The 24,177-nt window shown below is 43.3% G+C and overlaps 1 protein-coding gene across 1 annotated transcript in view; it reads left to right on the top strand.

Moving 5' to 3' along the window:
• Positions 1-24,177, top strand: part of LOC144492896 (ribose-phosphate pyrophosphokinase 1) — a 51,257-nt gene that overhangs the window by 7,483 nt on the left and 19,597 nt on the right. Inside the window, exon 2 of the mRNA XM_078211485.1 lies at positions 23,091-23,274. Coding sequence (XP_078067611.1) covers positions 23,091-23,274 — 184 coding nt within the window. The remainder of the gene's footprint in view (positions 1-23,090; positions 23,275-24,177) is intronic.

The raw sequence follows: 24,177 nt of genomic DNA, 5'->3' as shown, positions 1-24,177 counted from the left end.
TCGTTCCAGTGAGAACAAACCAAGTTTCTCCAACCTCTCCTCATAGCTAATGCCCTCCATATCAGACAACATCCTGGTACGTCTTTTCTGTACCCTCTCCAAAGCCTCCTCATCCTTCTGGTAGCGTGGCTACCAGAATTGAACACTATATTCCAAGTGTGGCCAAACTAAGGTTCAAAAAGCTGCAACGTGACTGGCCAATTTTTAAACTCAATGGCCCAGCCAAGGAAGGCAGGCATGCCGTATGCCTTCTTGACTACCTTCTCCACCTGCATTGCCACTTATAGTGACCTGTGTATCTGTACACCCAGATCCCTCTGCCTATCAATACTCTTAAGGGTTCTGCCATTTACTGTATATTTCCTATCTTTATTAGACCTTCCAAAATGCATTACCTCACATTTTGACTGATCAACTCTCTTGGTCTTGGTTCCTTTATTATAGTATACTAATGCTGTGTTCCCTCCCCCTGCCAATCTAGTTTAAACTCCTCCCAACAACACTAACAAACTCAGCGGCAAGGATGATGGACCCATTCTGTTTCAGGTGCAGACCACCTCACTTGTGTATGTCTCCAGAAAGCCGGCATCTCCACATCCAGAAATACTCCCAGTGATCCAGGAATCTAAAATCCTCCCTCCTGCATCAACTCTTGAGCATTAATCTGCCCTATTCTCCCATTTCCGTACTTGCTAGTTGTAGCACCAGGAGTAATCCAGCAATTACAACCGTTGCTACTTAATCTGCTGCCTAGCTCCCTGAATTCTTGATGCAAGGCCTCATCCTCATTCTACCTATATCGTTAGGACCAATGTGCTCCATGACTTCTGACTTATCACTCTTTTTAGTACGATTCTATGAAAATTAGGAAATTTAGGTTTTAGAAATTAAATGCCTTAAAATGTGACTTTTTAAATTCGCTTTGCGGCTTCTTTACATTTCTGCCTGTGACCTGTATTTAAATTTTAAAAATCTGCATGGCAATGTTCTGCTTATTCCTCTTGGCCTGATATACAAATGTTAATGTCATCAATATTTCTGTATCATGTAAAGTTGCTGTCCTTTCTTTTGTTAACATTTGTAATGGAAATTTCCCATGTGGAGTTTTAGGGAGAGAAAAGAAATTGCATTTATTTATGCCTTTCACAACCTTTGTCCCAAAGCACTTCACAGTTTATTGAAATACTTCTGAAACATTGCCGAACTTACATACAGCAAAGACTCAGTGATGTAGGTGAGCAGGTTTTTTAAAAACTGATTGAGGAAATATTAGCCAGGAGAACTCTGAACAGCGTTATAGGATATTTAGCTCATCCAAAAGACACAACTTTTAATTGTGTAGTGCCAAGGAGTATTGGTCTGACATGTCAACTTGACTTGATGTTTATTATATGTAAATGGTCTGTTGTGGAAATGAGCCAATTATCAAAAAATGTGGGTTATTTTTTCCTCTTAACTGAAATGTATAACACACATTAAACGGATAATTTTGACCTAAAACCTGGGAGGAAATTGACGGCAAGGGTCAGCTTTCCCATCACCTTCCCAGTGATGCACCCTTTTGACTTTGAAGAAAAGTAAAATGGATGGTTGATTCTTTTGTATCAGGTGGACTAGATTAAAATTACCTCCATGGACTTAACCACTTGAAAATGTATTTCATACAAACAGGACCAGATTGAGTGCTTTGTGACAACTGATAGTGTTAATTTAAAGTTTTACCTGAAGAATGCAGCTGCTTACAAAATCCTGTGCTTGTATTTGATCATATTGACTGCACAAATGGCAAGATTTGCAGTTGGGTACTTGACGTTTCCCTCTGTAGTCTTCTGCTAGAGAATTTTCACAGGAGATGCATAATAAGTTAGCAAAAGTAGATAGGGTGTGTATATTTGGAGTTATTGGTTGTAAACTCTTTTAGCTTGCTCACTTTTGGGCTTGAATACTGCTTGGAAATTTATTGCCCATTCAAAATCATAGAGGCATGTCCACCCATGGGACTTCCTTCGGCCCTGGAGACTGCCAGCTGGCGATGTTACCATTCTGGAGACACTGGTGTCTTGTGAGTAATTGTTTGTAACAAAGCAAGCTACCTGGCTTGGAACTTTCTCAAGGAGGATGTTTTTAGCAGAATGTGGGCCCCAAGTGGCTGTGCTGTACTCCATGTGGGTTGACTATTGTTTGGTGCAGTATTTCGTTCATCATCATTGAAGAGTGATGGGAAATTCCATTTCACAAGCCCATACAATTTGAAAGCTGCATGTTGACTTTGTACATTCCACTTTAGATGTGAATTCCAAAGGATCAGCATTCTTTCGTAACTTCAAGGGGTGTGGGGATTAATGCATTGTATAGTTGAATACTCATCAAGTATTGCTAATTCACATGTTTAATTTAATTTCGTTCCCCATATGTTGATCCATTTGACAAGATTATATGGATCTTCCTGAAGGCTAATCTCATCGGGCGGCACGGTAGCACAGTGGTTAGCACTGCTGCTTCACAGCTCCAGGGTCCTGGGTTCGATTCCGGGCTCGGGTCACTGTCTGTGTGGAGTTTGCACATTCTCCTCGTGTCTGCGTGGGTTTCCTCCGGGTGCTCCGGTTTCCTCCCACAGTCCAAAGATGTGCGGGTTAGGTTGATTGGCCAGGTTAAAAAAAAAATTGTCCCTGAGATGTGTAGTTAGAGGGATTAGCGGGTAAATATGTGGGGGTAGGGCCTGGGTGGGATTGTGGTCGGTGCAGACTCGATGGGCCGAATGGCCTCTTTCTGCACTGTAGGGTTTCTATGTTCTATGCTTCACTAGACAGTCGTCTGCAAAGAGTCTGATCTAGCTTTATAAATGGCTGAAGAATCATATATGGGCCCAGGATATACCTGGGGCATGCAGCTTAAGACTGGTTTTCAGTTCCAGAAGCCAATCCGTGTGTTCCCCAACCGGAAACCATGGATGAACAGGGTTATCCACTGCTTGCTGAAGTCCAGGTCTGAGGCGTTCAAGTCAGGTGACATTGACCTATACAAAAAAACCAGATACGATCTAAGGAGATCCAGTAAAGATGCCAAAAGACAGTACCGGACCAAGCTAGAATCCCAGGCTAGCCACACTGGCCCCCGCTGACTTCGGCAAGATCTGCAAGACATAACAGGCTACAAGATGAAGGCATGTAAAATCGCCGGCTCCAACGCACTACTCCCTGATGAGCTCAATGCATTCTACGTATGTTTTGAGCAAGAGGTCAGCGAGAGCATGCCCTCCACCCTGGAAGCCCTGGATGAATCTGTATCTGGGGTCACCATTGCAGATGTCAGAGCAGCTTTCTTGAAGGTCAACCCACGGAAAGCAACTGGCCCAAATGGGATACCCGGACATGCACTCAGATCCTGCACGGATCAGCTGGCGGAGGTATTCATAGACATCTTCAACCTCTACAACAATCTGAGGTCCCTATCTGCTTCAAGAAGACGACCATCATCTCGGTACCTAAGAAAAATCAAGTAACATTCCTTAATGGCTATCGGCTGGTGGCTCTGACGTCCATCATTATGAAGTGCTTCGAAAGGTTAGTTATGGCACGAATCAATTCCAGCCTCCTGAACTACCTGGATCCACTACAGTTTGCCTACTGCCGCAATAGGTCCACAGCAGATGCTGTTTCCCTGGCCCTGCACTCAACCCTGGAACATTTAGATAACAAGGACTCCTATTTATTGACTACAGCTCAGCCTTCAACACTGTTATTCCCACGAAATTCATCTCCCTCTGTGGCCTGGGCCTCGGCACCTCCTTCTGCGACTGGATCCTGAACTTCCAAACTCACAGACCACAATCAGTAAGGATAGGCAACAACTCCTCCCGATAATCCTCAACAACGGTGCCCCACAAGGCTGTGTTCTCAGCCTCCTACTATACTCCTGTACACCTATGACTGCAGCCAAATTCCCCTCCAATTTGATTTTCAAGTTTGCTGACAACACCACCGTAGTGGGTCGGATCTCAAACAATGACGAGACAGTACAGGAATGAGAGAGAGAATCTGGTGAACTGGTGCGGCAACAATAATCTCTCCCTCCATGTCAACAAAACGAAGGAGATTGTCATCGACTTCAGGAAGTGTAAAGGGCAACATGCCCCTGTCTACATCAGTGGGGACGAAGTAGAAAGGGTCAAGAGCTTCAAGTTTTTAGATGTCCAGATCACCAACAACCTGTCCTGCTTTCTCCTCCTCTCTCTCTTCTCTTCCCCCCCCCCCCCCCCCCCCCAAGGAAATTTGGCACGTCAGCTACGACTCTCTCCAACCTTTACAGGTGCACCATAGAAAGCATTCATTCTGGTTGTATCACAGCTTGGTATGGCTCCTGCTCTGTCCAAGGCTGCAAGAAACTACAAAAGGTCGTGAATGTAGCCCAATCTATCACGCAAACCAGCCTCCCATCCATTGACTCTGTCTACACTTCCCGATGCCCTGGCAAAGCAGCCAGCATAATTAAGGATCCCACGCACTCCGGACATTCTCTCTTTCTTTCACCTCCTTCCTTCAGGAAAAAGATACAAAAGTCTGAGGTCACGTACCAACCGGCTCAAGAACAGCTTCTTCCCTGCTGCTGTCAGACTTTTGAATGGATTTACCTTGCATTAAGTTGATCTTTCTTTACACCCTAGCTATGATTGTAACACATTCTGCACTCTCTCGTTTCCTTCTCTATGAATGGTATGTTTTGACTGTATAGAGTGCAAGAAACAATACCTTGATACATGTGACAATAAATCAAAGTTTGAGGCTGCTTTGTTCACCGTGACTCTTTGTTTGCTAAGAAATGTTCATGTCTATTATCTATTATTTCCTGGGACTCCATGATATTCTAGTTTGACGAGTAGTTTCGTGTGTGGTAAATGGTCGAGAACCTTAGGAAAATCTGCAATAGTTAGATCTGTGGTGATGCAATTGTCAAGGTTATAGGTGGCAAAGATGTGTTGTGATTCCATAGATCTAGCTTTACAAAGCATAATCAAAAAGGATAATCTCTCCTTCAAGATGCCTCATTAGCTAATGTCTTCTAGTGACATATAGCAAGCAATAGTAAGCAAAATAAGTCAGGGTTTGCTAGATCGGCAGGGGTTCTTGTAAATTGGAGACGTTAGCTCAATTCTGTGTTTATGGATTGTTGAAAAATGTACTGTTACATCGGTGCAAACTGTCTGCTACAATTTGAAGTGCATGGTTTGGGATGTTATTAGAACCTCGAGCTTTAGACAGATCTATGTTATGGAGGAGTTTGTTAATACCTTTTGTAAGTATAAACATAAGGCGTGTTTTTGTAAGGCTATCACTATAGTACAGATTCATACTCTGGTTCTTTGATTCCTTGAAGACACTCTGGAGCTTAGTGTTTTAATTTTTTCCTTGTCAACCAGTAGTAACTTGCCTTGACTTGCAACATGTGTATTTGGGTGTTATCCTTTCTTATTGATTTGATACAATTTCCTGGAGTTTCTCTCGGCCAATTCCATTTTGTATTTGCTCATGGTGCATCAAAGCTCCCTGTTGACCACGGTTTTGCTGCTCCGACTTAATCCAGATTTCCTCTTTCTTTGAAGGATAACCATTGCACAAACAGCATTTAGCACAGATATATAGCTGCTTCTTGCAGACTTTCTTCTTGAGATAGCTTGTAAACCATGGAGTGTTCTGTTCAGAGTAGATTTTGTGGGGAACATGTGGATTTACAAGGTACTTAGACATTCTGCAAACCTCTTTGAAGTACTTGTCCACTGAGTTGGACTCAGGAGAGTTGTTGAGAAATTGTTTTGTCATCTCTGCAGCTTGGCTCTTAAACCACCAATTATCATTATTGATGCTTTTTGGGTGCAGTGATGCCTTGATGCAGTACTCTCCCAAAACTGCTGGGTTATCACTTATCCTGGAATGGGGCCTGATTGATCTCATCAAAGCAGGAATTGTATGTAACAAGATGATCATCCAATATATTCTCAATTTCATTGCATCTCCAAGTTGCAAAGTTGACCATTTTTATAGTGTCTGCAATGTGCATTTTCCAAGAATCAGTAGCATTTAGCCAAGTGAGACCATGCTCCAAGTATTTTAAAAATAATTCGCAGATGATCTAAAGGATACACATTTATTAATAACTAGGTGTGTGTATGTGTGTAAAGGAGGAAGCACATTGTCCTGATACAAGTGCCTTTATTTACATGATTGACTTTTTCACGTGAATTACAATGTATTTGAATTACAAATACAAATGTGAAATTTGGAGGAATAGTTTATAGCAGTATCTAGTTGAAGAGTTAAGTTGCAGTTCAGTGGGGCATTTTTAAACTGACTTTGAGAAATCATCTTTACTCTTCCAAATCCCTGCTAAAAGAAATTGTATGCAAGTTTACAATGGTAAAATGTTTTTGTCATAAGTTCTTTGCTCTCCTTTATTTTAAATTTAATTTGTATTGGTGCATGCTAGTTTTAAATATTTGTGCTGCTTAATTTTATAAATATGAATGATTTTGCATAGAAATTTAACCCATTTGACTTTTAAAATGCAGCAACAAGGTAGATGAACTTGGGGCTTGGATTGGTACTTGGGACTACGATGTTGTGGCCATTACGGAGACGTGGGTAGAACAAGGACAGGAATGGTTGTTGGACGTTGCGGGGTATAGATGTTTCAGTAAGTGTAGGGAAGCTGGTAAAAGAGGTGGAGGAGTGGCATTGTTAATCAAGGATAGTTTAACGGCTGCGGAAAGGCACTTCGAGGGGGATCTGCACACTGAGGTAATATGGGCTGAGGTTAGAAATAGGAAAGGAGCGGTCACGTTGTTAGGAGTTTACTATCGGCCCCCAAATAGTAATAGAGATGTGGAGGAAGAAATTGCTAAGCAGATTATGGATATGTGTGGGGGTCACAGGGTAGTTGTCATGGGGGACTTTAACTTTCCAAATATTGATTGGAACCTTTGTAGGTCAAATAGCTCGGATGGGTCAGTTTTTGTGCAGTGTGTGCAGGAGGGTTTCCTGACACAATATGTGGATAGACCGACAAGAGGTGAGGTCACATTGGATTTGGTACTGGGAAATGAACCGGGCCAAGTTTTAGATTTGGTTGTGGGAGAGCACTTTGGAGATAGTGACCACAATTCGGTGTCTTTTGTTATTGCAATGGAGAGGGATAGGGCCGTACGGCAGGGCAAGGTTTACAATTGGGGGAGAGGTAATTATGATGCGATTAGGCAAGAATTAGGGGGCATAAGATGGGAACAGAAACTGTCAGAGAAAGGAACTAATGAAAAGTGGAACTTTTTCAAGGAACAAATACTGGGTGTCCTTGATAGGTATGTCCCTGTCAGGCAGGGAGGAAATGACCGAGTGAGGGAACCATGGTTCACGAAAGAGGTGGAATGTCTTGTGAAAAGGAAGAGGGAAGCTTATGTAGGGATGAGGAAACAAGGTTCAGATGGCTCGATTGAGGGTTACAAGTTAGCAAGGAATGAGCTGAAAAAGGGGCTTAGGAGAGCTAGGAGGGGACATGAGAAGTCCTTGGCGGGTCGGATCAAGGAAAACCCCAAGGCTTTTTACTCTTATGTGAGGAATAAAAGAATGACCAGGGTGAGGTTAGGGCCGGTCAAGGACAGTAGTGGGAACTTGTGTATGGAGTCAGTAGAGATAGGCGAGGTGATGAATGAATACTTTTCTTCAGTGTTCACCAAGGAGAGGGGCCATGTTTTTGAGGAAGAGAAGGTGTTACAGGCTAATGAAATAGATGTTCGGAGGGAGGATGTCCTGGCAGTTTTGAATAAACTGAAGGTCGATAAGTCCCCTGGGCCTGATGTAATGTATCCTAGGATTCTTTGGGAGGCAAGGGATGAGATTGCAGAGCTTTGATCTTTTGGTCCTCGCTGTCCACGGGGATGGTGCCAGAGGACTGGAGAATGGCGAATGTTGTTCCTCTGTTTAAGAAAGGGAATAGAAATGACCCTGGTAATTATAGACCGGTTAGTCTTACTTCGGTGGTTGGTAAATTGATGGAAAAGGTCCTTAGGGATGGGATTACGACCATTTAGAAAGATGCGGATTAATCCGGGATAGTCAGCACGGATTCGTGAAGGGCAAGTCGTGCCTCACAAATTTGATTGAATTTTTTGAGGAGGTAACTAAGTGTGTTGATGAAGGTAGGGTAGTTGATGTCATATACATGGATTTTAGTAAGGCGTTTGATAAGGTCCCCCATGGTCGGCTTATGATGAAAGTGAGGAGGTGTGGGATAGAGGGAAAGTTGGCCGATTGGATAGGTAACTGGCTTTCTGATCGAAGACAGAGGGTGGTGGTCGATGGAAAATTTTCGGATTGGAGGCAGGTTGCTAGCGGAGTGCCGCAGGGATCAGTGCTTGATCCTCTGCTCTTTGTGATTTTTATTAATGACTTAGAGGAGGGGGCTGAAGGGTGGATCAGTAAATTTGCTGATGACACCAAGATTGGTGGAGTAGTGAATGAGGTGGAGGACTGTTGTAGGCTGCAAAGAGACATAGATAGGATGCAAAGCTGGGCTGAAAAATGGCAAATGGAGTTTAACCCTGATAAATGTGAGGTGATTCATTTTGGTAGGACTAATTTAAATGTGGATTACAGGGTCAAAGGTAGGGTTCTGAAGACTGTGGAGGAACAGAGAGATCTTGGGGTCCATATCCACAGATCTCTAAAGGTTGCCACTCAAGTGGATAGAGCTGAAGAAGGCCTATAGTGTGTTAGCTTTTATTAACAGGGGGTTGGAGTTTAAGAGCCGTGGGGTTATGCTGCAACTGTACAGGACCTTGGTGAGACCACATTTGGAATATTGTGTGCAGTTCTGGTCACCTCACTATAAGAAGGATGTGGAAGCGCTGGAAAGAGTGCAGAGGAGATTTACCAGGATGCTGCCTGGTTTGGAGGGTAGGTCTTATGAGGAAAGGTTGAGGGAGCTAGGGCTGTTCTCTCTGGAGCGGAGGAGGCTGAGGGGAGACTTAATAGAGGTTTATAAAATGATGAAGGGGATAGATAGAGTGAACGTTCAAAGACTATTTCCTCGGGTGGATGGAGCTATTACAAGGGGGCATAACTATAGGGTTCGTGGTGGGAGATATAGGAAGGATATCAGAGGTAGGTTCTTTACGCAGAGAGTGGTTGGGGTGTGGAATGGACTACCTGCAGTGATAGTGGAGTCAGACACTTTAGGAACATTTAAGCGGTTATTGGATAGGCACATGGAGCACACCAGGATGATAGGGAGTGGGATAGCTTGATCTTGCTTTCAGATAAAACTCGGCACAACATCGTGGGCCGAAGGGCCTGTTCTGTGCTGTACTGTTCTATGTTCTAACAGATTCTCGTGTAGAATAAATAGACCTTTTCAATGACTGTTGGTGCATTTGTATGGATAATTTTTGAATGATTGTTCAGGGAACAGTTTGATTTTACTGGTGTACTTGGTATTATTGGTATCTTGGAGGAGAGAATTTTTAGCAATTGCCATATTTATCTGCCCAAATAATTTTACTTGAATGATTCAAACCTAAAGTGGACCTTGAGATGCAGATGAGCACCTAGAATGCTTGTGCTGGTCACCCTGAGTCAATCTGTTTCAGTGGGAATAAAATCTTTTGAGTACTGACTGCAGTAAGGTGGAAAACTAAATAAACCATCCTGCAATTTAATCTTGTGCCACAATAAAATCACTTTGGCTGAGATTCCCTCATTCTTTTAGTTTGCAGTGTGAAGGGGAAAACATCCTTTTCTTATTTTTCTGCCTCCGACCCCACCCTCACCTCATTTGAAGCTTGGCTCTTCTCATGGATTTGGGTATTTCAAACATTGAGATTGTGTCCGCACACCAACCCAGTTTGCCTCTTAGCAGTTGACGATTTAACAATTCCATGCACTGCCTAATGCCAACTTTTCACAATCCCCTGGTGTTTTGCACTTGAATGGAACAGAGGGAGATTGAAGAAAAGCTGCACTCTGACCATTTCCTACTACTTTTAATCCATTCCCTACCCAGCCACTATTCGAGTATGCACTGTCCCACTGTGACACACTCCATATATTGATCTGCCTGAAGTCAATTTTATTTTGAAATACAATTTCCAAGCCCATAACTTGTATATGCTAATTAAATACAAAATATGTATTGTGTACGATTTGTGCAGTGCACTTTGGATTCAATTTTAACTTTCAAAACAAATTGGGTATGAACCAGAATATGGTGGGTGGGTGGACTTGGATTGCCTTTTCAAAGATCAAATGCAATGGGCTGCATAGCTTTGTTTGATTCTTTAAAACAACATAGTATAGGAACAGGAATAATCCATTCAACCAGTCGAGCCTGCTCAGCCATTCAGTACCATCATAGTTGATTGGTTGCTTCCATGCATTTTACACACACTATGCTCATTTACATTTTTGATTTATTATTGTCACATGTATTAGTATACAGTGAAAAGTATTGTTTCTTGCGCACTATACAAAGCATACCATTCATAGAGAAGGTAATGAGAGAGTGCAGAATGTAGTGTTACAGTCATAGCTAGGGTGTAGAGAAAGACCAACTTAATGCGACGTAGGTCCATTCAAAAGTCTGATGGCAGCAGGAAAGAAGCTATTGTTGAGTTGGTTGGTACATGACCTCAGACTTTTGTTTCTTTTTCCCGACTGAAGAAGGTGGAAGAGAGTATGTAGAAGAGGTAAAAGTCTGTTTTAGTCACAAGTAAGGCTTACATTAACACTGCAATGAAGTTGCTGTGAAATTCCCCTAGTTGCCACACTTCGGTGCCTGTTCGGGTCAATGTATCTAACCAGTAAGTCTTTCAGACTGTGGGAGGAAATCAGAGCACCCAGAGAAAACCCACGCAGACATGGGGAGAACATACAAACTTCACACGGACAGTGACCCATGCCAGGAATTGAACCCTGACATTGAGGCAGCAGTGCTACCCACTGTGCCACCGTGCTGTCCCGGTTGTGTGGGGTCCTTAATTATGCTGGCTGCCTCGCTGAGGCAGTGGGAGAGGTAGACTGAGTCAATGGATGGGAGGCTGGTTTGCGTGATGGATTGGGCTACATTCACGACCTTTTGTAGTTTCTTGTGGTCTTGGGCAGAGCAGGAGCCATACCAAGCTGTGATACAACCAGAAAGAATGCTTTCTATGGTGCATCTGTAAAAGTTGGTGAGAGTTGTAGCTGACATGCCAAATTTCCTTAGTCTTCTGAGAAAGTAGAGGCTTTGGTGGGTTTTCGTAACTATAGTGTCGGCATAGGGCGATGAGGACAGGTTGTTAGTGATCTGGACACCTAAAAACCTGAAGCTTTTGATCATTACTTTGTCCCCGTTGATGTAGACAGGGGCTCAGAAATCTTTCAATCTTAATCGTAAGCATACCCAGTGACTGAGCTTCCACAGCCCTCTGGGTGGAGAATTCCAAAGATTCACAACCCTACCTGTAAAGATATTTCCCCTCAAGTCTGCCATGTCCTTATTTTGAAATTGTACCTCCTGGTTCTAGACTCCCCAACCAAGGGAAACATCTCACTTGCACCATGGGAAACATCTTACCTAGTATCATGGAATGATTGGGAAGCACCAAATGATCCAACTTTACTGCAGCTGCCAGCTTTCCTATCACAGCACACCCAAAAGCAAAATACTGTGCGTGCTGTAAATCTGATTTTTTGTTTTTGGTGGGGGAGGACATGCAGCACCTCCTGGAGAGAGAAACGAGAGTTAATGTTTCAGGTCAATGACATTTTGTCAAACCTGGTAAAACGTTATGTGTTACTTAAGGCATGGGAGGGGGTTGGTGGGAAGAGAATAAAAGGGATGACTAGTGCAACAAGGAGTGAGTAACACGCTACTTCACTATCAGCAAATTACCCATAGCGTGGAGATGATCTTGAACCAATGGAGAAACGTTGAACTATACCACGTTCATTCCAGAACCACTCCAACATCTGCCGTAGAGCTTCGTAAGCAGATGCTTGTGGGTACACACTCTCAAACTGAGCTCCAGGTCATTGTCACCTCTTTCCCCCAAAGCATATGAGAATATGGGCCTCTTACTAAACACCCAGAAAACTAAGGTGCTCTTCCAGGTAGCTGCCACAGCAAAACACCTCTTCCCATTGATTCAAGATCAACAGCGTGGTCTTGGAAAATGTGGGCAAAGACAAAATTAATTATCGTTGCCAATGTGCCAACTCAGTCTTTGGCTGACTGAAAAAGGAGTATTGAGGACCAGGATCTTTAAACCCAAGGCTGAGATCATGGTTTACCATGCAGCAGTATTCCTCACGCTCCTCCGTGCTTTGGAGACTTGGACAACCTACAGCAGGCATCTTAAAGCACTGAAGTGCCACCAACAATGCCTTTGTAAGACCTTCCAAACCTGGTGGCAAGAAAGGTGGATCCCCTCCCAAGTCAACTTGCCAAACATGAAGGTGCTAATCACTCCGACAAAAAAGCTTTGCTGGACAGTTTATACGCCATAAAACTAGTCTCTGGAAACAACTGCTCTACTCTGAACTCACTCACAGCAGGAGACTCCCAGAAGGACAGTGGAAACTCTAATGTCCTCAAATCATCCCTACAAAGGTATAAGAAACATTGATTCATGGGAGACTGAGCTTTAAGGAAGGTACGAACGACCGTGGGAATGTGCAAAAGTGAATTTAAGGTGTCAGTGGGACACAAACCTCTAAACAATCAACCTACCCAAACCTCCAAGCGCCTCAGCTCTGGCGAAGGGTCATCTAGACTCGAAGCATTGGTTCTATTCTCTTCCTGCAGGTGCTGTCAGACCTGCTGTGAGACTCCAGCATTTTCTGTTTTTATTTCAGATTCCAGCATTCACAGTGTCTTGCTTTTACCTCCAAGCACTTCCTTGGGCAGCGTCTGCGGATTGTGAATTGTACTTACTTAGCTGTCTCCATGCATATAAACTGGAATGAAAGTAGGTCATCCCTGATCCCAAAGGACTGCTTAAGAAGGTGGCTATGGAGCAAGTAAAGAAACAAAATATGGGATAAAAACAGAAAATTCTGGAAAATCTCACGTCTGATGACATCTGTGGAGAGAGAACTGGGCTAACGTTTTGAGCCTAGATGACCCTTCAGAGCTGAAGACAATAAAAAATAGAGCGAGATTTATACAGTTGGTGGGGGGGGGTGTGCCGCTGGTAGAGAGTTACCAATTGGTGGAGATGGGAGAGATTGACAGATGTCATAGACGAAAAGATAAAGGAAATGTAAATGGTGGTGATCGTGGCTAAGAAGGGTGCTGATAGCAGCCATTAAAGGATCAGAAGGTGTAAATGGCAGAACAAAAGTAAGCAGCGTGTCAAAGGACAACCCGAGACGCAACAGCTGGCCCTAGTGGAGGGGGAGGGAAAGATGGAAAGCAAGATTATATAACCTGGGTCTAGAGTAGTATTGATAACAGAATTAAATTCCAAATCTTGCTCTAACCTTGGCCTCTGTGTTCAAATGAAATTTGAAGAACATCTCATCTTTTAGTCTGATGTTGTGACGAGACTTGTGGAGTTTTTAACCTCTAATTTTCAGAAACCTATGGTCTATGGTAGCAGTTATAAAGAGAACATTGTGTGCACACAAGGCAGAAGGGTGAGTAGTACAGTTGTATTTTCTCCCAACACTTTTAAAAGTCAGTTGGGATCCTCCGAAGTCTGAGAGTTGCAGGTTAGACTCTCACTACAGCATGTAGTTTAGGGTGATATTTCATTGCATTAAGATTTTGTGCTACGTTTTTGAGAAGTGTTATGCTATGTTTCAACTTTGAGCCTAAGAGCCAGGAAGTTCTCAAAAATGTTCTGGCCATCACTTATCCTTTCAACACAATCATAAAATAAGCTAGCTGGTTAAGAATCTTGTTGTTTTGAGGGTCCTACAAACAGATTTAACTATTCACAGATAATTGGCTGTGAACTGTTAAATGCCGAGGATATCAAAGTCATAATGCAAGTTCTTTTTCTTGAATGTTTAGACAAGAATTGTGATCTGTAAGGCACTTATTTGAGAAGTTATGAGGTGTGGAGAAAATATCTAGGAAGTCAAATAGACGTGTGACCCTATCAGAAGATCTAGCATTATGGTCTGAAGATGGTTTGGGGCCAACTTCTGAATTTACCCAGGTAGCTCAGTATCTGTGCAGAGCCAAAATTGCTTTGCGCAGGTTTATGTAACCGTATCCTGGCATGCATTTTGGTTTATGCTAATTTCATTTTGACTCCTGTGTAGTTCTTCAGGCATGTAATATTTGGAGGTAGAAGGAACAAAAATTGGATTAAGTAAGGTGGAATTAAGAATTTTATGGCTGGGCTTTGCACATGGTGTCTTGCATTAAAAGTGTTTATAGGTAAATCAGCATAAATTCTTGGAATAGATGAATGTAGGGATTTTGCCTAAAATTAGATTTAATTTGTATACAATGATCTGGTACAAAAATAATCAGAATACTAAATGTGAAGTTAAAATAATAGCCTTTGAAACTGAAATGATATGAAAGGTAAATCATTTTTTAAGTATCCTTTATCTCCACCCACAGAAGATTTTTCCATAATCTATATAGCAAGTCCTCTTCCCATGTTGAATTTTGTCTTTCTCTGACTGGCTTAGATAGAACATAGAAAGCCACAGCACAAACAGGCCCTTCGGCCCACAAGTTGCGCCGATCACATCCCCGCCTCTAGTCCTATCTATAGCCCTCAATCCCATTAAATCCCATGTACTCATCCAGAAGTCTCTTAAAAGACCCCAACGAGTTTGCCTCCACCACCACCGACGTCAGCCGATTCCACTCACCCACCACCCTCTGAGTGAAAAACTTACCCCTGACATCTCCTCTGTACCTACCCCCCAGCACCTTAAACCTGTGTCCTCTCGTAGCAACCATTTCAGCCCTTGGAAATAGCCTCTGAGAGTCTACCCTATCCAGACCTCTCAACATCTTGTAAACCTCTATCAGGTCACCTCTCATCCTGCGTCTCTCCAGGGAGAAGAGACCAAGCTCCCTCAACCTATCCTCATAAGGCATGCCCCCCAATCCAGGCAACATTCTTGTAAATCTCCTCTGCACCCTTTCAATGGCTTCAACATCTTTCCTGTAATGAGGTGACCAGAACTGCGCGCAGTACTCCAAGTGGGGTCTAACCAGGGTCCTATAAAGCTGCAGCATTATCTCCCGACTCCTAAACTCAATCCCTCGATTAATGAAGGCCAGTACGCCGTACGCCTTCTTGACCGCATCCTCCACCTGCGAGGCCGATTTAAGAGTCCTATGGACCCGGACCCCAAGGTCCTTCTGATCCTCTACACTGCTAAGAATGGTACCCTTCATAATATACTGCTGCTTCATCCCATTGGATCTGCCAAAATGGATCACCACACACTTATCCGGGTTGAAGTCCATCTGCCACTTCTCCGCCCAGTCTTGCATTCTATCTATGTCTCGCTGCAACTTCTGACATCCCTCCAAACTATCCACAACACCACCTACCTTGGTGTCGTCAGCAAACTTACCAACCCATCCCTCCACTTCCTCATCCAGGTCATTTATGAAAATGACAAACAGCAAGGGTCCCAGAACAGATCCCTGGGGGACTCCACTGGTCACTGACCTCCATGCAGAGATGTGACTGTTTTATTTAAATAGTTGCAAATTAAATCATTGAACACCAACTCATTTACAATTTGTTCTCATTGCGGTAATGAGTTTATTCTAAGAAGTTCGCGTGGCTTAATTGAAATTTTAGATTAGAAGTAGTGTTCAGTGGTAATAAAGCCTCTTGTGCCCATTCTAACAACCCAGGCTTCTTCAGAAAGAATTGAACCAATGTATGATTCTAATTCCCATTCCCAGTGGCTTTAATGCATAAACTAATAGCAGATACCATTGTCAAGTCATCTTGAAATCGCATGAGCAAATTTCTCGTAGCAGTACCGACCACAACTTTTGTTTTAATTGGTTTATTACTCTTGCTAGATCTTAATCTTGGAATTCATAGTTCAGTCTGTCATGATTTGCATCCTAATTTCCAACAAATCTCTGGACTTTTGCAGGGTGATGGGAAGGGAGGTGATCTGCTTGTTTGTAATCATCCAGAGGTTAAGTGCGAGTTTTGTTTGATGCCCCATATAAATTTGTAAAAATTTAATAGCTTTTAGAAACTAGAAGCAGGAGTAGGCCATTTGGCCCTTTGAACCTGCTCCACCATTCATCTTGACCATGGCTGATGATTGAATTCAATATCCTGATTCTTCCCCCCCCCCCCCCCCCCCCTTCTCTCATATCCCTTGAGCCCTTTAGCACCAAAACCTATATCTAATTTCTTTTGAAATCACACAACATTTTGGCCTCAACTACTTTCTGTGGTAGTGAATTCCACACATTCACCACCCTCTGGGTGAAGAAATTTCTCCTCACCTCAAAGGTTCTAAAAGGTTTACCCTTTATCCTCAAACTATGATCCCTAGTTCTGGACACCCTCACCATTGGGAACATTCTTTCTGAATTTACCCTCTAATCCTGTTAGAATTTTATATGTTTCTATGAGATTCCCCCTCTTGTAAACTCCAATGAATATAATCCTAATCAACTTAGTCTCTCCCCATATGACAGATCTGTCATCCCAGGAATCAGCCTGGTAAACCTTCGTTGTGCTCCCTCTATAGCAAGTACATCCTTCCTCCAATGAGGACACCAAAACTGCGCACAATGCTTCAGGTGTGGCCTCACCAACTATACAATTGCAGCAAAGCATCCCTATACTCAAATCCTCTCGCTGTGAAGGCCAGCGTACCATTTGTCATCTTTACTGCCTGCTGTACCTGCCTACTTACTTTCAGCAACTGATGCACAAGGACTCTAAGGTCTCATTAAGTATCTGCCTCTCCATTCATACCCATTCAAGAAATGATCTGTCTTCCTATTATTGCAACAAAAGTGGATAACCTCACATTTATCCACATTATACTGCATCTGCCATGCAGATGCCCACACACTCAGCCTGTCCAAATCACATTGAAGTATCTCTGCATCATCTGCACAGATCACCCTCCCACCCAACTTTGTACCATCTGCAAATTTTGGAGATAATACATTCAGTTCCCTCTTCCAAATCATTAATATATAATGTGAATAGTTGGGGTCCTAGCACAGATCCCTATGGAACCACTTGTCACTGACTGCCAATCATAAAAAGACCCATTTATGCCAACTCTTTGCTTCCTATCTGCTAACCAGCTTTCTATCCATCTCAAGACATTACCTACAATCCCATTTGCTTTTTGGTGTATAATCATTTTCCATGATTATTCTCTTTTTTTAATGCTCAGAACTGGATTTTTAAATTGGTAGTGATGATTCTTGCATATTAGGCAAAAGAGAGTTGTGGTTTACACATTGTTACAATCACTACTGTAAACCAAAATACTGAAAGAGTCCCAAGGTGAAGGAATTATCAACATGATTTTACTTTAATAATTTTTAAAGTTTATTTATTAGTCAAGGCTTACATTAACACTACAATGAAGTTACTGTGAAATTCCCCTAGTTGCCACACTTTGGCACTTGTTCATGTCAATGCACCTAACCAGCACGTCTTTCAGACTGGGAGGAAACCGGAGCACCTGGAGGAAACCCATGCAGACACGGGGAGAACATGCAGACTCCACACAGACAGTGACCCAAGCCGGGAATCGAACCTGGGTCCCTAACGCTGTGAGGCAGCACTGCTTGCCACTGTGCCACCCCGGGGGGCATAGGGAAAATATTGGGTCAGAGGACCAAAGAGGTAGGTTTTAAGGAGTCATAGAAGAAATCATAGAAACCCAACAGTGCAGAAAGAGGCCATTCGGCCCATCGATTCTGCACCGACCAAGATCCCACCCAGGCCCGATCCCCACATCCCTACATATTTACCCACTAATCCCTCTAGCCTACGCATCCCGGGACACTAAGGGGCAATTTAGCATGGCCAATTAACCTAACCCGCACATCTTTGGACTGTGGGAGGAAACCGGAGCACCCGGAGGAAACCCACGCAGACACGAGGAGAATGTGCAAACTCCACACAGACAGTGACCCAAGCCGGGAATCGAACCCAGGTCCCTGGAGCTGTGAAGCAGCAGTGCTAACCACTGCTACCGTGCTGCCTTCAATGTTATTGGAGTGGATTAAAGGAGTGAAGTGGAGGGATGTGGGAGTGGGGGGGGATGTATTTCCGGGCCTTGGCAACTGAAGTCATGGCTATAAATGTGGAGTGACTAAAATCAGGGGTGCTCCAGAGGCCAGAATTAGATGAGTGCAGATATCTTAGTGGGGTTATTAGACTGGAGGAGACTGCAGGCATAGGGAGAGGTGAGGCCCATGGAATTGGAGGAAATGTGTTAGCATGGATTGAAAACTGATTGTTTTCTATGTGACAGAGTTGGAATAAATGGGTCCTTTTCAGAGTGGAAAACTAGTGTTACAGGGATCAGTTCTTGGCCTGCAGTTGTTCACTACTTACATTCAGTCCCTTCCTCCAGATCATTATGTAAGGGTTCCAAATTTGACGGTGATATGAAGATAGGTGGAAGATCATATTGTGATTCTGCAATGGGATGTCAATTGGGTAACTGGGTGAAAACCTGACAAGTGGAGCTTCATGTGGGGAAGTGAGGTCATGCATTTTGGGGGTAAGACAAATACAAAAGATAGATCATTATCTAAATGGAGAGAGATTGCAGGTGAGTGAATCATAGAGGTATTTAGGTGCTTTAGTGCATGAATTACAAAATGCTAGTTTGCAGATCCAACCAGTAGTTAAGAGGGCAAACAACGTTTTGGTCTCTTTTACAAAGAGTTAGAGTTAGAGGGCGGCACGGTAGCACAGTGGTTAGCACTGTTGCTTCACAGCTCCAGGGTCCCGGGTTCGATTCCCGGCTCGGGTCACTGTCTGTGTGGAGTTTGCACATTCTCCTCGTGTCTGCGTGGGTTTCCTCCGGGTGCTCCGGTTTCCTCCCACAGTCCAAAGATGTGCGGGTTAGGTTGATTGGCCAGTTTAAAAATTGTCCCTTAGAGTCCTGGGATGTGTAGGTTAGAGGGATTAGCGGGTAAATATGTGGGGGTAGGGCCTGGGTGGGATTGTGGTCGGTGCAGACTCGATGGGCCGAATGGCCTCCTTCTGCACTGTAGGGTTTCTATGATTTCTAAAGATGGGGAAGTTTTGTTGCAATTGTACAGGGTGTTGGTGAGGCCTGACGTGGAATATTGTGTACAGTTTTGGTCCCCTTAAAAGAGCTATAGTAACATTGGAGGCAGTCTGAGGGAGATTCCCCAGGGTAATTCCTGGGATGAGAGGGTTGTCTTATCAAGAGAGACTAAGTAGTCTAGTCTGGGTCTGTATTCCTTGTAGTTAAGAGCAAGGGGTGACTTCAGATCCTGAGGAGGCTTGACAGGGTAGATGGTGAGATGTTTTCACTTGTGGGAGGGTCTTGAACAAAGAGACATAGCTACAAGATAAAGGACTGTGATGGGTCGAAATTTCTTCTCAGAGGATGGTAAATTTCTGGAATTCTCTGCCTCAAAGAGTAGTGGAGGCTGGATCACTAAGTATTCAAAGTGAAGATGGATAAATATTTGATAGCTCGAAGAATAGAGAGCTATGGGGAAATGGCACAGAAAATGCCAGCACAGATCAGCCATGATCATGTTGAATGGTGGGGCAGGCTTGAAGGACCTGGTGGCCTATTCCTATTTCTATTTCTTGTGTTGTGTGTCCTTACTTGCTTGATGGGCTGCATGTATAGGGTATCACATACAGTGGTGATAGGTGAACAGAACTTGGTGCAAGTTAGGACACGGCAGAGGTTTGGGTGATGTCAAGTGTATGGAGGGTAGTATGTGGGAGACCGGCTAGGAGTGTATTGGACTGGTCCAGTCTAGAGGTAACAAAGGCACGAATAACAATTTCGGCAGACTATGAGCTGAGATAGAGTGAAATCAGGAAATTTTACTTGAGTGGCAATCAGTAACCTTGGTGATAGTGCAGATATGTAGCCTGTGGGGTTAAATATGACACTGAAGCTGCTAACAGTTTGGTTTAAGCTCACTGTTTCCAGGAAGAGAGCTGGAGTTGGTAGATAGGGAGTGGAGTTTGGAGCGGAGACTTAACCATGACTTCAGTCTTTCCAATATTTTGTTGGAGGAAATTTATGCTCAGACAGGACTGGATGTCATGGGTAATTTGCTCCCCTTCTCCACTGTTAATTTATCAATGTGTTGGTGCTGCTAAGGTAAAAGTGAGTATTATCAGCATTCGTAAAAACGAACACTGTGCCTTTAGATGTCATTGAGGGGCAGAATATTGATAAAACATAAGGAGTGGGTGGTGGTGGTTGCAAAGATGGGTCCTTAGTGGACCCCAGAATTAACATTGCAGAATTAGAAAGAAAAATCGTTGCAAGTGATAGCCTAGCTACATTTTTGATTTGATTTATTATTGTCACATGTATTAGTATACAGTGAAAAGTATTGTTTCTTGCACACTATACAGACAAAACAGGAGAGGGTGCAGAATGTAGTGTTAGCTAGAGTGTTGAGAAATATCAACTTGATACCAGGTATATAGATACAAACGGAACAGCCCCACACAGCTGGATGGCAAGATAATTGGTGTGGTTAGCTAAGTCAGAGGCTGCAGGGAGAGATAGCTTTATCTTTTGGCACAGTCACCATAGGCAATTTGTGACTTTATAAGAACTATTTGTTACTGTGCTGGAATCCTGATTGGAGGGATTCAGATGTGAAGCTCAGGGAAAGGTGGGTTTGGATCTGGGAGGTGACAACACTTTTGAGGATTTTGGAGAGGAAAAGGGATTTGGAGATAGAATTCAAGAACCATGGGGTCATTTACTAGTTTTGGAGGTGATGAGTGATGGGAGAGAGAGAGACAACCTGAAGAGAACTTGACTAGCTTTGGTGGTCAGCAATTTAGTGCATAAGTCGAGGGAGAAAGAGGTGGGTCTCATGGACAATGTCAGCTTGGGAATAAATACTTAGTTTACAGTTTTAAAAATATTACTAACATGCAAGTCGGCCTATATTCTAGGTCCAAAAATGTCAGTGTGCTTGCAGTGAACTGGAAACCAGAGGCCCAGGACTCATTTGAAATTAGGCCTCAGGCCTCTTCTGCATATGAGCTTTTTGGTTTTCCTGAGTCAGTTTACCTGTTTCTCTAGGTTGCCGCAACACTGACAGTGGCCTTTGGGTAGCTTTGGGAGCAGCTGTGCTGTGGAGGAACATTCCAGTTTCTAAATGATTTTTGGAGAGGAGTCATTAAACAAATATTAGGTCCCAAACTCCTCATTTAGTAGTTTCAGGGCTATACAACCTGTTTCACTCCGTTCTAGGCTGGCTCCCACTTCCATAACACTATATGCCCCCACCTTCTGCCTCAGGCCATCTGCTGAAACCCTTGCAGACTGACTTTTATTACCTCCTAGATTTGAACTTCCCAAGGCTATCTTGGCCAAACTTCATCTATAAACAAGAGCTCAAACAAAGCCCTACCCATGCACTACTACTTCCTTTTTCCATTCTTTCCTTTCCTCCATTGCCATCCGCAGCACTTCTTCACTTTGAATCTACTTTAGTGACCAATCTTTTGATCATCAGTGTACCCCCTCCCCTCAACCCTTGCAATATTTCCTTTATTTATTTCCTTTGATAACACCTTTGATGCAGACCTTTCTACAGTAAAGTGCAATGCAAGCCTTACTTATGACTAATAAACTACTTTTACTTTTAAATGTAGATTTATGTGTTAAGATGGGGATTCTAGTTTGGGAAAACAATTTGAGAGGTTTGTGGTCATTCTTAAAGATGAGGTACCTGGAGAGAGGGAACAATTCACAATGCTAGTTAGCATGGTTTTTGGGAAGGGTCGCTAGCAGTAGGAAATGGGATCAATGGAATAGGAGGCGAGTTTCATGCAAAACATCAGCCTAAAGAGGTTACTGGGGGAGAAATTAGAGGTAGATGGGAGTTCAAAGCTAGGTTGCAAAGCAAAATCTGAATGTGTTCCAGCTAAATTGCTCAGGTAGTTGTGTGACATATGTGCTCGTGTTGACATTTCTTGGACTTGCGCGCATGGGCGGTTTGGGAGCTTGCAATTCAACACTTAACCTGGTTGGTTTCTTTAAAAATGTATCATTCCCATGTCCTCCTGCCAGTGTGCCAACATTAGTGCAAGATATTGGAACAATTTGGTGTGGTTAGCTGTGTCAGAGGCTGCAGGGAGATATAGCTTTAGCTTTTGGCACAGTCACATAGGAGGTCATTTGTGACTTCATAAGAGCTGTTAGTGACTGTGGTGGAATCCTGATTTGAAGGATTCAATTGAGGGATTCAGATGTGAAGTTCTGGGAAAGGTGGGTTTAGATCTGGGCGGTGACAACATTTTTGAGGACTTTGGAGAGGAAAAGGGATTTGGAGATAGAATACAAGAACCGTGGGGTCATTTGCTAATTTTGGAGGTGATGAGTGATAGGAGAGAGAGACAACCTGAAGAGAACTTGACTAGCTTTGGTGGTCAGCAATTTAGTGCACAAGTCGAGGGAGAAAGAGGTAGGTCTCTGGACAATGTCAGCTTGGGAATAAATACTTAGTTTACAGTTTTAAAAATATTACTAACATGCAAGTCAGCCTATATTCTAGGTCCAAAAATGTCAGTGTGCTAGCAGTGAACTGGAAACCAGAGGCCCAGGACTCATTTGAAATTAAGCCTCGGGCCTCTTCTCCCTTCTGCTGAAGAGCTTTTTGGTTTTCCTGAGTCAGCTTGCCTGTTTCTCTAGGTTGCTGCAACACTGACAGTGGTTGATTTTTTCAAAAAAATATTATTCCCGTGTCCTCCTGCCAGTGTGTCAACATTATGTTGCACTGAATTTCACATACATTGCTTGCAGTCTGTGATGCACTGGCTTTTGCATAACAAAGAAAAATTCACAATGTTTCTTCTCATTTCCCTCTTTCTCCTTTCCCTGCCCCCAAAGTGTGGAGATTGGTGAAAGCGTTCGAGGTGAAGATGTTTACATTGTACAGAGTGGTTGCGGAGAAATCAATGACAATTTGATGGAGTTACTCATCATGATTAATGCCTGCAAGATTGCCTCAGCCTGTCGTGTTACTGCAGTCATACCCTGCTTCCCTTACGCTAGGCAAGACAAGAAAGACAAGGTAGGATTGATATTCTTAAAATAATATCCTGTCTGTCTGTGTACAAAGATTATAGCGTATTCGCATCAACAAATGTGAGAATTTTGAAAGGAGCTATTGATGGAAAAGGAGACACGTAGGTCACCAAGGACAAGTATGAAGAGTGTCCAGTAATTAGTGTTGCAAACAGGCAGCAGAATTCAAACTGGGGTGGTAGTGGTGAGGGAACAAGCTTGTGATATGCGGTGGGTGGGTGGTACGTACATCAACATACATTTGGAATCTGACATGGGCAGGATATAAATTAGGAAGATCCACGAGTCTAATCCATGGTACTAAGAAGGGTGGCACGTTGGCACAGTGGTTTGCACTGCTGCCTCAGCACCAGGGATCTGAGTTTTATTCTGGCCTTGGATAGCTGTCTGTGTGGGGTTTTAAAGTTCTTCCCATCTCTGTGTGGGCCTCCTCCTGGTGCTCCTGTGTGCTCCCATAGTCCTGTGGAGTCTTCCCATATCTGCATGCATTTCCTCCGGGTACTCCAGTTTTCTCCATAGTCCAAAGATGTGTTGGTTAAGTGGGTTACCCATGTAAGTGCACAAGGTTATGGGGATAGGGGAGTGAGCCTGGGGGTAAGATGCTCAGAGTTGGTGCAGACTTAATGGACCGAATGGCGGCCTCCTACACTGTAGGGATCCTATAGTTCTATGGGTTTTTCAGTAATGTACACATTTTGTTTTGACCATTGATTCACTAATGGCGCAACTTGCTGAATTTCCCATACAGTGTACGACACCAAATGGTATTTGAAGAGTTGGACGGAAAACTAAAATTGACAATAGTATCTTGAAGAAAATGCTCCTGAAAATATTGTAATGGAATGTACTTTATGGTGTTAGTGTTTTTATAAAATAATTCTGGGGTGGA

Source organism: Mustelus asterias, chromosome 4 (genome assembly GCF_964213995.1).
Source record: "Mustelus asterias chromosome 4, sMusAst1.hap1.1, whole genome shotgun sequence".
In the NCBI taxonomy this organism is placed as follows: domain Eukaryota; kingdom Metazoa; phylum Chordata; class Chondrichthyes; order Carcharhiniformes; family Triakidae; genus Mustelus; species Mustelus asterias.
This window is presented reverse-complemented; position numbering and strand designations above follow the sequence as displayed.